Source organism: Rhamphochromis sp. 'chilingali' (assembly GCF_963969265.1).
Source record: "Rhamphochromis sp. 'chilingali' genome assembly, chromosome: 4".
NCBI classification, from domain to species: domain Eukaryota; kingdom Metazoa; phylum Chordata; class Actinopteri; order Cichliformes; family Cichlidae; genus Rhamphochromis; species Rhamphochromis sp. 'chilingali'.
Window position 1 is genome coordinate 19,085,886 of NC_137948.1, and position 16,300 is coordinate 19,102,185.

The following is a 16,300-nucleotide window of genomic DNA, read 5'->3' on the forward strand; positions in this document are numbered from 1 at the left end:
CTATATTTTGTCCCTGTTTTGAACCAGGATGCTAGGGGTTGACGGCCAGAGTGACAACCCAGGTCTCCAGATGAATCCTTCAGTGTGTCCCCAAAGATTCTAGGTGCACTATGGCTGTAAAAACACATATTAACACCACCACTGCGTACTAACATGCAGATGAAGGCACGCACATGCATATGTGAAAGCACGTGGCAGCTGTTAAATGCATACTCACACTCTCTCTTGCCCACACACATACTGCGCTCAGAAAGAAATAGAGAGTTTCTTCTTAGTTCTTAAGCCTGCTCAACTTCTCCTTCTCTTTAGAACTGCATCTAAGCCTTCAAAGCTCCAGGCTAGTAGTGTAGCATGTGAATGTATTTGTGTGCATATGTACTGAATATGTGGTTGTGTGTGAACATGTCTGAGTGTGTTCATCTTTAGCTGTATGCATTTGCATACGAGTCCGTATGTGTTATTGAGCATGCACTAGCAAGCTTGAACTACACACGTGGGAGACTCTAAAGCAGCCTCTGAAGTTCTTTTCCTTTGACTCTCTGAATTATAGAAAACCACTTGAATCGCAGACTGCAGTCTAGTGTTAGCTGTGTGCTGCAGTCTCAGACTCTCTAACCAGCAAACTATGCCATGCAGTCTGGCACTTTTTTCCAGGCATACCTGCACGTCATGTTACTTCTCCATTTGAATATAATCCATCTCTGTAAAAGCTGAAGGATAAGAAGAGAGAGCTGGAACAGATAGTGACAGAGGGGCAGATAAATAAATGCTCCAAACATTACATTAATCTAAAGCCCAGTGATTCCAACTCCAAAAACAATATGCTAAATTGAAGTTTTTCACCACAGAAACTGAGACTGTGACTGTGTTTCTTCTCTGGGTGTGAGATTTCTTGCAGAGGTGGACTCACCAGGATATTAACAATTATATCTTGTTATGATATCTATCTCTGACTTGCTCTGTCTCAATCTGTTCACTCTTCTTCTCTCCTCCCTCCATTAACTGTACCCTGCTTCCCACTGAATGAGGTCATATCTGGAAATGTCCTACTTAATGTGTATGTGTGTGTGTGCATGTTGGTGTATGAAAGTGTCTGTGCTTGTGCTACCACCCTAACATAGTCGCCACGGCTACAGGAGATGCCCTGCGGCACCCTGGGGGCCCAACTGTCACCCTTGCTCAGTGTGGTAATTAGGACCCACACACATACGTACGCACACGCAAACACAGATAGACGAATAGGAAAAGTCGTACTTAAAGACTGACTGATTCTGGCACACTGAAACACTGACAGAAACTTTCCCTCAGATATGTGACAGGAATGAACACACGGGGTCTTTTATAATCTTAACAATGATCTTGTTCTTTCTATTGTTCTTTATATATTCCTCTCCGTCTACCCTCGCAAATATACTTTCACCCAAACTGACAACTGTTCTCTTTTCCCAAAACCTCTGTATTTCCACATGTCAAAGTCTCCACCATCTGACCCTGTTCTCCTTTCACCATAGCTCTGCTAACCTTCGTTATCATGCTTCACTGAGCACCAAAGCTGCATGGCTGCCTGAGAACGGCCTGAGACACCACACGCTTTCTCTTTTTCTCTCTTCCACACATGCACACAAAGTCTGACACATCCAGAGAGTAGCACGGCACGTGAATCAGTGCCTCAGACATGCTGGCGTGCTGTAGACATTGACTGACTACCTGACTGACTCGATACTTTGACGCTGACAGTGAAGCACAAATCCAAACCAGGACACAAGGAACAGCCCTCGTCTCCCCTGCACAAGCACAGCATCCCATATTTTTTTATGAGGTGAGGCTGACTAAATTATACTAGTCAGTTACTTGATGTAGCATTGCTCGGTCGTCTTGATGGTGATGGTGTCTTGCACGCTCCTCTGCGTCTCACCAATCAAGAAGACAGCACATCTGTCTGAAACACGCTCATCTTTTAGCTTTTAGGAGGATTTGGGGTTCGTGTAAGCAGGTGGTTTGGATTAAAATGTGTTGGAGTTGGAGGTGTCACATTTAAATTTAGAGAGATGCAAGGTTGGGAGAGACATAGGGATATCAGCTAAGGAATGTTACTAGGTGGAATCAGGAGAAAGACTCTCCGAGTGTGTCCTGGAATCGGACGACGTGGAAGTTGCCATGGCTACCGGTGGAAGAGGAAAGGAGAGACGGTGGAGCTCAAAAACTATACTTGGCAGGCAGCCTGCTCAGAAGCTAGAAGGGTAAAAGGGTTTGTTTGCCTCTGTTTATGATAAGACATACATTGTCATCATTACTATTATTATTAAACAGTCTTTTAGTTGTAATAATCATTAGTTATCCACACACATAACATATATCATACACTCCCAAACTAGGCCACTTCTAAACAATGAATTAACATGCATTACACATTCGGTCTCGTTCCACTTGGAATTATACTCATTTCTTTTTTTCTGACATATAAGAAATTTTAAAATTACTTGTCAGATAGAACACAGTAGGCCCACTTTGCTGGATCTTCTTCCTCTTTTCTTCCCGTATCAAAGAGGCGTGTCCCAGGGGTCGATGTTAGGACCACTGCTCTTCTTGATCTTTGTGATACTTATCAAATGCTGCATTTATTTTTTATGCAAACAACACAGTTATCTGCTTTCATTCTCCTTAAGTGGTACAAAAAACTCAAATTTGCAAATCCAAGTGCATGCTGTTTTTAAATGGCAGAGTTAATATCTAATCTTCCTAAGATCATAACTGCTCAAGGGGCGTAAATTAAAACGGTACTAAGTGAGCTGAAATTTAAATTAGGTTTAATTTTTAGGAACAAAACCTGTTTCTAAGATAAGAAGAGGTTTATCTGGTGGAAGTATATAATATTATGTGTAAATAAAGTCTATAATACTTAAAATTAGATTATCATTTTTTATCAGGATACATTTCATATTATATCTTATTGTGCATGGATGAGAATGACAGGTAAACGAGCCGGTGCTTTGCATTTACAGGAGCTACACACATACAGCATACAGTAATAACAACATCCCATATTATACTGTGCATTGAATATTGTAAAGTTAAAAATATCACATGACACACAGATATAGGAGAAAACAGGAGAGAGTGGCATCCTCCAACCAAATATTAATAATGTAGCACATTTCAAAGTTTTTTCCCAGTAGGGAAAACAACGTAATTTTACCTGTGGCTTGTTTGACAGGCTGTTCGAGAGCTGACAGAAACACATTCGGGGACTGCCGAGGAATGTTTGTGTCTATGTGTGTGGGAGAGAGACAAAGAGAGAGGCAGATCTGTCATTTCTTCATAAGTGTGGTGTGGTGGGGCTGGCAGAGGATGTGCTGCATCTGCTTCACGATACCCCATGGTACACATGTGCTCAGGCTTGCACTAACACATATATAGGCGCCTTCTTTTGCTCCCTTACCTCTGTCACTCACCACACTAGCATCATTTTTCAATTATATATTAAATCACATTTCCTGTGCACCCCTCCACACGTCCTGCCTTTTGTGTTTGTCCTTTTAGGCATCCTTTCCCATCACTCCATTTGTCCATCTCCAAACAGGCCTGTGTATGTGTGTATAACCACATCAGGGAGCTAATAAAGTAGAAATGAGGCCAGTAGAAGAGGAATCTCATATGTGATGTGTGAGGGGGGCAGAGTGAGTGGTCAGCCTAACAGGTTTTTATCCTGTTGTGAGATATAGTGAATGGGCTCTATCTGCTGTCAAATGGGTTTTCCTGAACTCGCACAGGAGATGAAGAGCACTCTGAAATCATCTTCTGGGCTCCCCCCCCTTACTTTCACAAACACAAGAATGCTCAACTCACACTGGTTAATTTTTGCTACTTTGTAGATTTCAGTTGAATTTCTTTATATTTTAAAAGCTCACAAAATGTATGTGATTTATTGCAACAGTAACCAGTGTTACAAATCATAGCAATAGATAAATTTGATGGGGTATTTAAGAACAAAATGCCGCTTCCTTTGCAACAGGAACTGGACCATTCTTGGTAGATTTCTATATTTTTGTCTATATTTTTGTGTTGAGCCATATCAGACTCTTCTATCATTGAATCCACTAACTGCCTGATTCTGGGTTTGTGTAGCTGTCCAGCTGTCAAAAAAGGAAAAAAAAAAAGAAATCCAGTCTTTCTGCAAGTTACGTCACAGTGTGGGTGAACAAGCTGACAAAAATAAAATGGTGACATTATGCAGACCACGAGTCCGTGTTGCATGCTTCAAGCTTTGCACAGCACTCCTAGGCAGATCTACCAGGAGATGTCTCAGTATTCTAAACCATCAGTGCCTCTGCAGGTGTGAAAAGAAAGAAGGAAAGATGCTCAATAATGCAGTTATGAAACATGTTGCAAAATCCTCCAAGAATATGTAAATATAAACAATTAGAAATTAACATAACTTATAGTTCTCGTTATTTAATAGTTTTTTCTGTATTATATAATAGTTTTAGTGTCATCACTGAGAGTTCAAGTTGTGTCTATAGTTGCATTAGGGACAAATGGATGCTACAAAAAGGCCGTATTAAAGTTTCTGAAATAGAGCCTGCTCCTTAAAAAGGTACTGCACCCAGTCACACCCTGTGCTGTAAACAACTGTGATGAAACACAGTACTGGTGGTAACGGCGATATTTTTACCAATTTTATTAAATTTTGCATTTAATGGGTCGAAATTACATTAACACACCATCTCCTGTTTTAAATCCCTGAACCTTGCAAGGCCAATGCTGACACAGAATCATCCATTTGAGACTTATCTATGTCCAACCTCCCTGAGCCACCACTTTTGAGTGGTATTCATTTTCAATATGTGATGATAGAGAGAAGAGTTTATGTCATATTTTGCTAACTCACATAAATGTTTTATTCTTGGCACTTAATTGTCCTTTTGAGAGCTTAAGATACACCACCTTACTGTATTATTTTCTTTGAGAAAATTGTATGGCTTTGAAGTGGCTGCAAATGAGCACTTTTCCACGATGGCAACACAGCTGCAAACAAATGTTACATTAACACTTAGACATCCACTGTGAGAGCTCCAGCTTTTGGCATTATGTGTGCCTTAGCCAGAGGCATGAAGGGATACATGAGTCTTATCATCTTACTGATCTCTTAAACCTGAAATGGTCCCTCAGAAACACATTACCTGTAACATGTCGTCATTATTTGCGAATGTTTGGCTCTTTCCAATATTCTCTTCCTTGTAATAATCCTAATCCTTGTACCTGACCATTTTCAGAGGAATGGGTGCTTTACTGGTTAAGCCACATAACACTGACCTATGAATTATTCAAGCATAAAAAGGCACCTAACTCAAACGACTAACCAGGGTTGTCTACGCATAACAAACGAGTTAGCAAAGAAGCAGTTTTAAATGGTATATATTGTCACTTTGTCACTAATATTAGTGGTGACCAGAAACTTATTTGCATTTCTTTAACTGAGTCTAAGAAAAGGGCATAAAATAAGATTTTTAAACTAACAAGGTGATTCCCAAAGAGCTTTTAGCTGAAAAACTGGCATATCTCAGCATGATGTGCAGCCTTTAAAAAAATGAGGAATTTGAACAAGTGGAGAACAAAAAAAAAAGAAGAGAAAACATCCTTAAGACACAGGGAAAATAATGACTGTTCACTGAAGGGTCTTCAGAAATAGTCTCAGTGGAAGTGACGCGGTCAAAAAGAAAAGACGCTTAAACAAGAAATGGACGAAAATGAGTAGCAACAGGTTTTGTGGAGAGCAGAATCTAAATATGAAATTTCTGGTTCATATCATCAATATGTATGGAGAAGATCAAGTAGTGTCTACAGCCATCTGTAAAAGAAGATGGAGTCTTTCTCGTGGTTTGGAGTTGTATTTCAGCCATTGGTGTTGGGGATCTTGTCAAAGCTGATTGAATCATGAATGCAGATATGAAATACAATCTGGAAAGCAACTGATTGGCAACAACTTCATTTTTCAGCATCACAATGATCCCAAACACACTTCCAATGCAGTAAAAGCATACCTGGATAGAAAAACACACAGTGGAACAGTCGGATTGGCTTTCCCAGAACATTACTGAAGCAGCGAAGAATCATCTTGACAGAGAATGAAACGAAAGGCAGCCAACATCCCAATATGAGCTCGGAAGGTCCTTCAAGGAACCTGGAAAACGAATGCTAAAGAAATTACAAGAACGCTTGTCAAAGAAATTTCAGGCTGTGTTGAATAATAAAGGCGGTCGTACAAAGTATTAACTTTCAAGACTGTTGGAATAGTAGAAAGTCAGTTTCTATTTCCCATTTTCCTAGAAAAACATAAAGAAATGAGTAGTTTCTATACATGTATGTCTATATTAGTCCAGTTCAAGTATCTTCAAGTTCATTTAATTGTTTTTTTAAGCTCAGTGGTTTTTTTGGGGGGTTTTTAGATTAATGATATTCAGAACGTTTGTGTGTGTTAAGCATGTTCACAAACAGTTGTAGATGACTCACAGAGTGCTCTGGAGTGGTTTCACTGTATTCGAACACTGATTCCAGAGGACTTTGGAGAAGCTTTATGCGTCACTCACTCTCAGACACTTCTTTCAACTCACAAGGATTAGTTCCCAGCTCTCTCTTGTTCTGTAATTATATAGCTCTTCAACACATCTGCATTCTAGCACACGCACACACTCACACACGCGCAAACGCGCACACACTCGCAGACAAACACTCAAATATTTATTCCATTTTGCATCTGCTCACAGACATACATGCGCCTGCACATATGCATAAACATACCCCACACACGCTCCAACAGGCAGCGTCAGCCTCATCAAATCATCAGTCAGTTATATGAGGGATAGAGACAGAGATGGAGTGAAGGGAGGTCTGCCAAACAAAGTGAAAAACATCAGAGACAAGAACAACAGCAGCACCCACTGCAGCATAGCAGCTTTCTCTTTCCCTGCCTGCCACAGCTCGGCTTTGTTAGTGAATAGTTTGTTCGTGTGCATGTGTGTGTTGCACGTTGCAAAGAAGAAAGCCAGCGGGCCAGGCGGTATCCAGGCCACTGCCTTGTTTTGATGTGGTCATGCTAATTAAAAAAAGGAGCTTTTCTGCCAACTCTAAGAAAAACACAGAGAAAAAAATATATAGAGCCATTTTGGTGTTTGGGAAAAAAATTAATTCTAAAGGTGCGCGTGTGTGTGTGCGCATGTTCTGCATCTCCTCCATTAATCATGGGTCACAATGCAGAGAGGACAGGAATTGTAAATTTTTGCTGATGTTCTCGTGTTTTGTTAGGCTTCTGGATAAACATGTTGGCAGTGAGGAAATGAGAGTAATGTTGACAAATAAAGAATGAGATGGAGGTACTGAGAACATAAGGGAGTCTTTTTTGGACCTGACTCAGACTACTGGCTCAGACAGAACGGTGACGTCAGCAGAGGCTTTACTAAGGATGGAGGGATCGAGAGAGAAACAGGGGGAGGCTGGAGATGACGCCCTGAGGGAGGCGGGGATGAGAAAAGTATTAAGCAGGGAGAGAGGAGAGAAAAAGAGAGAACGGCAGCAGCAATAAGCGGCCTACCACATATATCTGGGTGTGACTTAGGAAACTGCAGCTAAGTGGGTTTAAGACAGATAAACAGACGGAAAAAACAGCCAGTTGGAATGAGAGACAAAGAAGGAGGAACAGTGAGGAATAATTCCTAGGCGGGAAGGATGAGGACAAAGGCTGAAAAAAGAAATTGGTTTATTATCTTGGCTTAGAGAGTGTGGGGAGGAAGAAAAAAGGTAGTGCAGACAGAAATAGACAGAGAAAGAAGGAGTGATAGCAGAGAGATATAGCTCGCAAGAGAAGATTATGCCAAATCTTTGCTCGATAGCTTTTATTTAAAATAATAGTCCATAACCTTCAGTGCTCATGATTCAGCCATGAGAGCCCTGAGCCATTTTTTTTTTACCTGAAGCAGAAATATATTGACAATTACCTATACCCATGGCTACTGCAAAGCCTAACATGTCTCTCAGTTTTTCCTTAAACTCATTTTTATCTGTTGTTTTCTTCAGCCCGTGTTCCCTGGATCAGGCATACATGATTTAATGTAATTTATTACACTATATAGTGTAATAAATTACATATATATATTGATTTCAGTTGTTAGTTTTAACAATATGTACAAGAAACAGAAAAAAAAACTTGTTCGATTTTAATGTTTTCGCTATTATGTGTTTTCTATAATATTTGTGTCTCATATTATGGTTTACTCATGAAAGTGGCACCTTTTTTGCACTTTTTGGCACAAAATAATTCTACAGGTGATCAAAGGTGATGTCACTTCCATGTGTAAATCATCGTGTGAGATATGGAAATCTTACAGGACTTAGACATGGAACATAAACATTTATGGGAATATTTTACTCCTTTTTTTTCAGACGGGTTGTCACTTCAGTGAATCGGAGAGTTCAAAGTGCCGCAGCCCACGATAACACATGCAAACACTCGAAACATAACATAACTAAAAAAACATTCATCAAGTTGACATCTCTAGCACCGCAAATATTTCCAGACACGAGCTCTAAGTTGCCCAGGTGATAAGAAGATAGATGCGTTTTGTGACTTTTTGAAGCTATTAAAGTTGGCTATTCATTTGTGCTTTCAGCAAATAAGCTTAAATTCACAGCAATTCCTGGCTGGCTCCATCTCTTTTCTTATATTGAGCTTTCTCAGCCACTGTGTCTCTTCAGTGTGAAGACATCATAACTAGCGGCTAGTTGTTGGTTGTTTTTTTTAACTTTAGAAAGTTATGTGAGGTCGTTAAAGGGAGTTTTGTGCTCTGATTCACCAGTGAGTGCCAGCCATTCGTGACCTTTGGTGGGTGCTGTGAGCAAAGTTGTGGCACTGTGTCAGTTTTGTGTCCCCTGCCCCCCCCCCCCCCCCCCCTCAGCCCACAGCTCGCACTGATGACAGGTGACCGATGATGAAGGTACCAGGGCAAGAAATTAAAAAGCACAGAGGCGAGAAAAAAGAGAGGAGGGAGAGAAGATGGGTGGGTATTGTTAGATTATGACAGACTTCACAACACAAAGACTTTGAAACCATCACAAATTCCAATAAACCCTCACGTGATCTGAGACACGCTGGTCAGCGAGAGACGCCGAGCTAAAAAAATTAAGGCAGTTAGTTCTTTCTAGGCTACATTAGTTCTCTGTGTTACATGTGAATATTGAACTAATAATAAAATTAGCTCCTATGAATATTTCATTATGCAAATTGTTGAATGGTATTGTAGGAAAAGTGACTTGGGGGGTTCTGTAGGCTCATTAAAAATATCTCAATGGGAGAATCTGAATGTTTTGAATGTAAATGTCTTCTGTATGACAGGTGTGCACAGAGGGAAAGAGAAGTTGTGCTAATTAATATGAAAGCATTTTAAAAATAGCTTTTTCTCATTTGTCTGTTGTTGCTATTCTTGTATAAGAAATATGTTTCAGTCGTGTGCTTTTGTAGCTCGTTTAAACTTGGAAGATAAAGATAAAGTGTGTGTTTTATGTTATTACATGCATGCATCATCATAACATATGCACCAGCAAATCTTTTGTGGTTGTGACGAGCAGCTTTGAAATGTTCAGTGAAACTGACACGTAAATGTCATGTATGTATTTTCACAGGTGCTCTTATACACACCTGTAAGCAGAAACCCTAAAAGACACACAGGGTATATACTACATCGTGTGCTGCCTTGCATAACCTGTGTTAATAAGAGTGAGTAATACTTACTTTTTGTGTGTCAGAGGAGAGGGCCCCCTGGTAATTAGAATTAATTATCTAAAGTCTGGGGCAAAATAATCTTAAAGGTATAGGTTATTGCCGTCAGTGCTTCACACACTCGTGCAGGTACACACAGACACCCACATACATTCAACGCAGAAGTGTCCTTGTGCCACAGCACTTCTGTATCCATTGTGGGCCACCTTTGTGTACAAGTGAACTCGGTGAATCCATTACTGTTATGTTCACTTCAGGTACCGGGTAAGGCCGTATCATCTGCTCTAGTGTCAACATGAAGGGTCCTTAAGCACAGAAGACTCTCGAGTGTCAGGATGACTCGGCGGATAAAATAGATCTCGCTCTACATTATATCACATGATATCAGGATATGCGTTTTGCGGCGTAGCGTGCTTGGGCTCCAGCTGAAAAAAAAAAAATGATGCAACTCCAGTACAACAGCCCTCCAATAAATCCCGGCTCCTCGATGGCTGTGGTGTTCCGTTTTTGTTTTAAACCTTTTAGAGAAGGCTGATTCAGCTGCGCGATCATTTTGGAAAATGTAGTTTGTGGTGCCGCTGAATTGTATCATGTTACAGGTCTTTCAATTGATTTGTGGATGTTTTCAACTGACGCTATCCATCTATCCCATCTATCTATGTAGATGCAACAACCGTACGCAGTGTGCTGTGGTGGCCGGCCCCGACGTCTTTCCCGATCCCTGCCCCGGCACATACAAATACCTCGAAGTCCAGTATGAGTGTGTTCCTTACAGTAAGTACCCTCTCGCTCTCTCTTTTTTTTTTAAATAGTTCACTACTCTTCAGTATATGAATAAATTGCAGTTTTTGTTATGCCAGGCAGCAGCATTCACAGCAAAAACTTCAGCAGCTTGATCCCACAGTAACTTTACGTGCAAGTTATAATTTTATGCCTCTCCCACCCTGTGGGAAAGTCAAAGGTAGCAAGGATGAGAAACAAGGGCAGTCTCAGATGATTACAGATGGTGATGTGACCTTTGACCAGGTGGTAAGAGACTGAGAGGGGAAATTCACTAGAGTGAAACAGTCGTGCGGCTTTTTAAAAATCTTTTCCACTAGAATGTGGGTTACAGCTCGCTTCAGAACAAATGCATAAGGGATCAGCGTGATGACTTAGTGGATTAGATTTTTTTTTTTGTCCTTAATGTTTATTTTTCAGTACATTCCAGCAAAGTTAGAATGCAGCTGGTTGTGTCTGTTTAATGAAAAAGTTAAATCTCGTGCGAATACCAGCCCCTCAGTCATTTCCCCATCACAACAGGCATCTACAGGTACTTTGTTCAGGCTGCAGTTGCATATGTGAAACCCACAAAACCAGACAGAAGTAAGGTGAAGCATAAAAGATGAAAAGGGAATGCATCAAAATGACATTGCACCTCCAATGAAATGAGAAGAGGTATGTTAATCGTTAAGTAAAAATTTCAGGTGAACAAAGTAACGATGCCAAAATATTATTTTATCAGCAAACGCCGCTTGATATTTTCAAACATTGCTGTCAGGTTGGATTGGAGATTAATTTAAATTGTTTTCTTCTTCACATTACCTGACTTTACAAGCCATGTCTGGCTTGTAAAGCTATAAACATGACTGTGGTAGAACAGTTCTAAGCAATACAGTCAAGAGGACATACAGAGTTGGAACTGAAAAGCTTATTTCTGCATTCTTTGTATCAAAAAGTCAATTTCCAAAGAGATGTAAAGAAGTTTAATTTTGCCCTCATAACCCACACATGCTTTATGCAAAAGCCCTCCTAAAGTAAGAAATAACAGATGCACTTTAGATTTGTCTACGGCCTTGGCACCGCAGTCCATACAGACGGCCAAGGTGATCTCCCACACTGAAGCATTCAATTATGTCTGGCTAAACGGCTCTTGCCTGGCGTCTAGAATGACCAGTAGATTAAATAATAGGACTATCAGAGCCCTCTCTGGAGCAGATGGAAACACAACCTGATACCTGCTTAATGCCCCACCACGCACGCACAGCACATACACGCAGGCATCAAAAAAGACTGCAGCAGTGTGTGTTTTCACTCGTCTCTCATTCATTCAAGACTTGTCTGCATGTTCCGTGTTTTTATTTGATATAACCGCACACCTGCTTGAAAATACAGCGCTCCTTATTTAATGGATTTGTCAGCGTAAAGAATAGTGATTTAAAAAACGACCGAGTGCAAAAGGAGATGAGTTGTGTTTTTGGATCTGATAAACAATGGGTCAGTCAGGGTAACAGTGTCCCCGCGAAAATACACAGTATCTGAAATCAAAGTCATTAGCGAGCTCAGCTAACAGAGGGAGGGATGGAGAGAGGGAGGTGATGCACTGGAGAAAAAGACAGCGAAGGAGAGAGAGAGAGAGCTTTTGACAGTACATTAGCATCTGCTGTGTACTGACTGAAGAGTTCAGGCTGGATCAGGTAGCTGTGTGATACACTACCTTGCTCGCGTGTGTGCTTAGCCATGGTAAAAGTCCAACAGGGGAAAAATGTGATGTATAAAAAAAGTGAAACCTTTCACATAACCTTCACACGGAATGGATCAAATATTTATAAAATCAATTCTTTTTTAAAAGTCATAATATTGCTTGTAACTTAGAAGAAGGCACTCCTGACATTTGGGCTGGAGTTTCAAGTTGTCAACATTCACACTGGCGCGTTTGACACCGCAAATCAATGCTGCCAGCGGCATTGTCGTGAAAGATGCATTTTGTTAGACAATAAGTGATGAAATATCTGCAAAGTGTTGTAAATCAAGATGGCTCAACAGAGGAGGGGCTTTTATGATAGATACACTATATGATAGTGTAATGAAATTTGTTCTGAAATGAATACCAGCTGCATTTTTAATATGTCATCATTTATAAGCAGGCTTGGCTTTTGTGCGCTCAGATAACTATAACGTCAAGGGATCCACTCGAGCAGATCTCCCCTGATGCCGAGCGCGCTGGTGGCGGTGCTGTCTGTTGAGTGTAACCACCTGAACCCTTGCAGTCACCTGTAAGGCCAGGTGTTGCTTATCACAGGCCAGCCGCCACGGAAAGGAAATGAGCCGATCGACTTTAAAGCGCAGGCATACTTTTCCTGAGCGCTGCCAATCGAGTAGAGTAGGTGCGTTTCCCTCTGCATAGATATAGTAAACAATTCTCAAAGTGGGTTGTAAAACAGGTAATTTAATTATGTGCGGTTCAGTTTTCAGGGAAATTTTGCTCCTCCATCTCGCCTCCTTTTATTTAATTTTTTTTTCCCAAGGATTTTTTTTGGCTTGCGCTACCCCTCAAAACTCCTCATCTCTCTCCACTGCACTGTAGGTTTTTGGCTGTTGTCCAAAGCTACAATCAAGTGCTGTCTCTTTCTCTCTCCGACTCTCTGTGGTACGAGTGTGTGGCAGTCGTGTGCCAAACTAGCCAGCTAGCTTTGGCAGTAATTAGCCACCTGTGTATACTTGCTCATCGCACTGCAGGCAGACTATAAATATCCATACATTAACACACCGCTGTACAAAGTACTTCTCCAAGGCAACTCTGGTGCGTGGACAGATTCAATCTCAGCAAATGTGTGTTGCTGAAGAGCAGACACATGATACGTATTGTTTCATTCATGTTCGTCCGTTAAAAAAGCCAGGAACACTTAGGATTATGTCTATCCGTTTCCTCATCTTTATGTGGTATACCCTGGCTCTCCTGGCTGCTGTTATGAAGCAATTAGCCTACTCCCACATTTAGTGTATTAATCAGAAAAGCCAGTGATATGTTATGCAATACCCATGCAGTCTATTTTAGACAATAGAACTTGGCTCAATAGGAAAGCTAATTAAAAGATAAAATCACCTTCTTGTCTGTCCAATTAAAGACTTCTGTCAGATTGGACCCTTGGAATAACTTCATCACAGTGACATGAGAAGCCCTGTTTGTGTGCGTCTGTGTGTGCTTCCTTGTGTGGGTGTGTGTGTATATGTGCATGTTTTTTTTTTTTTGGGGGGGGGGGGGTGCTTGTTCGTTTGTGTCTCTCTCTGTACATGCATGTACAGTATATGCGTGTGTGTGTGTGTTTATGTGGGCACATATGCAGGCATTTCTTTTGTTTCCCAGAGAGAGCAAGGGAAGATGGGAAAGGAACCAATGAGACAGAAGGAGAGACGGCAGAGCGACAGCTGAAACAGAGATAGAGAGAGAAATAGGTTAGACGAGGCCAGCAGACAGGGAACAGAAAGAATGAATTAACTGATAAAAGACACAGGGTGAGAGGTGGACAGGGTTTGGTTTGGGGGAAGTAGGAGAGATACAGAGGAGGTAGTGGGAGAGAATGAACGAGGCGAGTGGGAGGGGTGAAAGAACAGGATGAAATAATGCAATAGAATAGCGGGTGAGGATGAGAGGACAGGAGAAAAAGAATAGAATAATGAAAAAGAGAAAGAAAGTAGAAAACGTCTGCGCCCATAAACGACCTTGGGCTTTAGCCGGCTGAGCTTATTGGAGATCAGAGATGATAGTGGTAAGGCTGCTGTCGCCACTCGTTGTCTGTAGAAACACGCACACGGGCATGTCGGCGCCCCCCCACGCATACACACACATTACACACACTTGTGAGCACACACTGTCTTCCCTCCTAGACGAATACCTACTTAATAAACCATACATTTTCAATAAAAATGCTAATTATCTTTACACAGCAGCACAGTTAGGTTAACACAGCTTCTGTGTGTGTGTGTGTGTGTGTGTGTGTGTGTGTGTGTGTGTGTGTGTGTGTGTGTGTGTGTGTGTGTGTGTGTGTGTGTGTGTGTGTGTGCGCGGTGGGTGTAGGAGAAATAAAAACAGAAAACAGAGAAATGAACTAAAACGAAAGGCATGCAAGGTATGGGTGTAACGTTGTTTGTATAATTACAGATTTTTTCAGACCATTTTACTGAAGATATTAATGAATAATTACATGATTTTTATTAAATCAAACTAGTCAGGCGACACATCCTCACAACACACCGTTGCAGTTTGCATTATTGCTAATATTCATTCAAAGCCATGCTAGGAATAAATTAGTTGTTGTTTTTTCACAGTAGCTGCATAGCTAAATATTCAATAGTGCAGTCCTAGTGGTTTTTGCAAATGATCAGTCAAAGATACTGGATAGATAAAAATACGCCGCTACCTCTGCAGAATTCAATTATGAATAACACAGTGTGAGAGAAGATGCTTTCTTGTTGACGTTTTCTTGGAAACAAGGACGCGTTTCTGGCAAGTTGTCATAAGTCCATATTTTTCCCTCCTCTTTCTCTTTTAGCTACACTCAGCAGTTTAATTAGCAGTAGCACAAAAGACTTTTCATCTCTTGCATCATCTTGCATGCTCGAGCTGCCCTTGAGAAAACCTTGAGGTTTCAATAAATATCCGACCACCCTATATTCGCTCTGTCAGACCGTCTGCACTGGAGAGGAAAAAAAAAATCAATGACTGTTATGACAAACTTTCATTTCTTACCCTTGTCCTCAAGATTAAAAGAGAGATACCGCAGAACAACCCCGCAATGAGCTCACCAACAGAGATATCCATTAATCTGGTGAAACAACGAGCAGCAGTACAAATTGAATGACATTTGTCTGACATTTTGTGTGCCATTTGGTTTACTTGTTGCTGCCACACTTTTTCATTTGAAATCTATTAGTTGCTGGCAACCTTGAACTCTGTGTGTTTTCCTCTGTGTCTGCGAGGCTCCGTAAGAGCCTGAGGTAATGTGAAGGCCTCATTGTGTGGTGTCATTAATCCTCGTCTTCTCCACCGCGATGCCTTTCTTTGTGTTATTTATATGTACGGATGCCGGTGTGAGTGAGTGTGTGTAATATCCGTCGTGCACACCCCTCTGCCTAGACAGACTATCTGCTTTCTTTCCAAGATTTTCTCACAAGGGAACTGTTTTCTTGTGACGAACCTTTTTATATCTTACCTCGCAGGGACACACACACACACACACACACGTGCACACGCGGATGTACACACTTGTTTTAGGTTTAACATGATCTTCTTTCGGAGATTGCTTATTTATCGGGAGTTGTGCTAAGCTGCGCCAGTTACCATGCATTTTTCATGAGCTTAGGATTTAATGGTTGCCTGTGTATGAAGGTGTGTGTGTGTTCTGTGTGCCACATGTGTTTGTGTATGCCTTGTGGTTGGGGATAAGTTTGGGGTTTAATGTAGTAAAGAATTAAAACATGCAGCATGCAGTATGTAGTGCATCTGTGATATATGTAAACATGTGAGGTCCTGGAAGTTCTTCCAAATGTTTTTCCTTTGAAGACTCTGCCTTCCTCTCCTCTCCCCTACCCACACCCACACATACACCCACACACACACCTTTCTCATGGGACTAGTTCCATTCAGCAGGTCTCTAAGTCTTGAAAGACACAACGGCACTGCCTGCAGGATTACGTTTCTGCCGTGTTCACATTCCACTCAGTCCCTCTGGGACCAAGGTGGAATAGAATTCATATGTTTAAGAGGTTCCA

The 16,300-nt window shown here is 41.2% G+C and overlaps 1 protein-coding gene across 1 annotated transcript in view; it reads left to right on the forward strand.

The window, feature by feature from the left end:
• adgrl3.1 (adhesion G protein-coupled receptor L3.1) overlaps positions 1-16,300 on the forward strand; it is a 125,230-nt gene that overhangs the window by 47,842 nt on the left and 61,088 nt on the right. Inside the window, exon 5 of the mRNA XM_080879702.1 lies at positions 10,434-10,543. Coding sequence (XP_080735828.1) covers positions 10,434-10,543 — 110 coding nt within the window. The remainder of the gene's footprint in view (positions 1-10,433; positions 10,544-16,300) is intronic.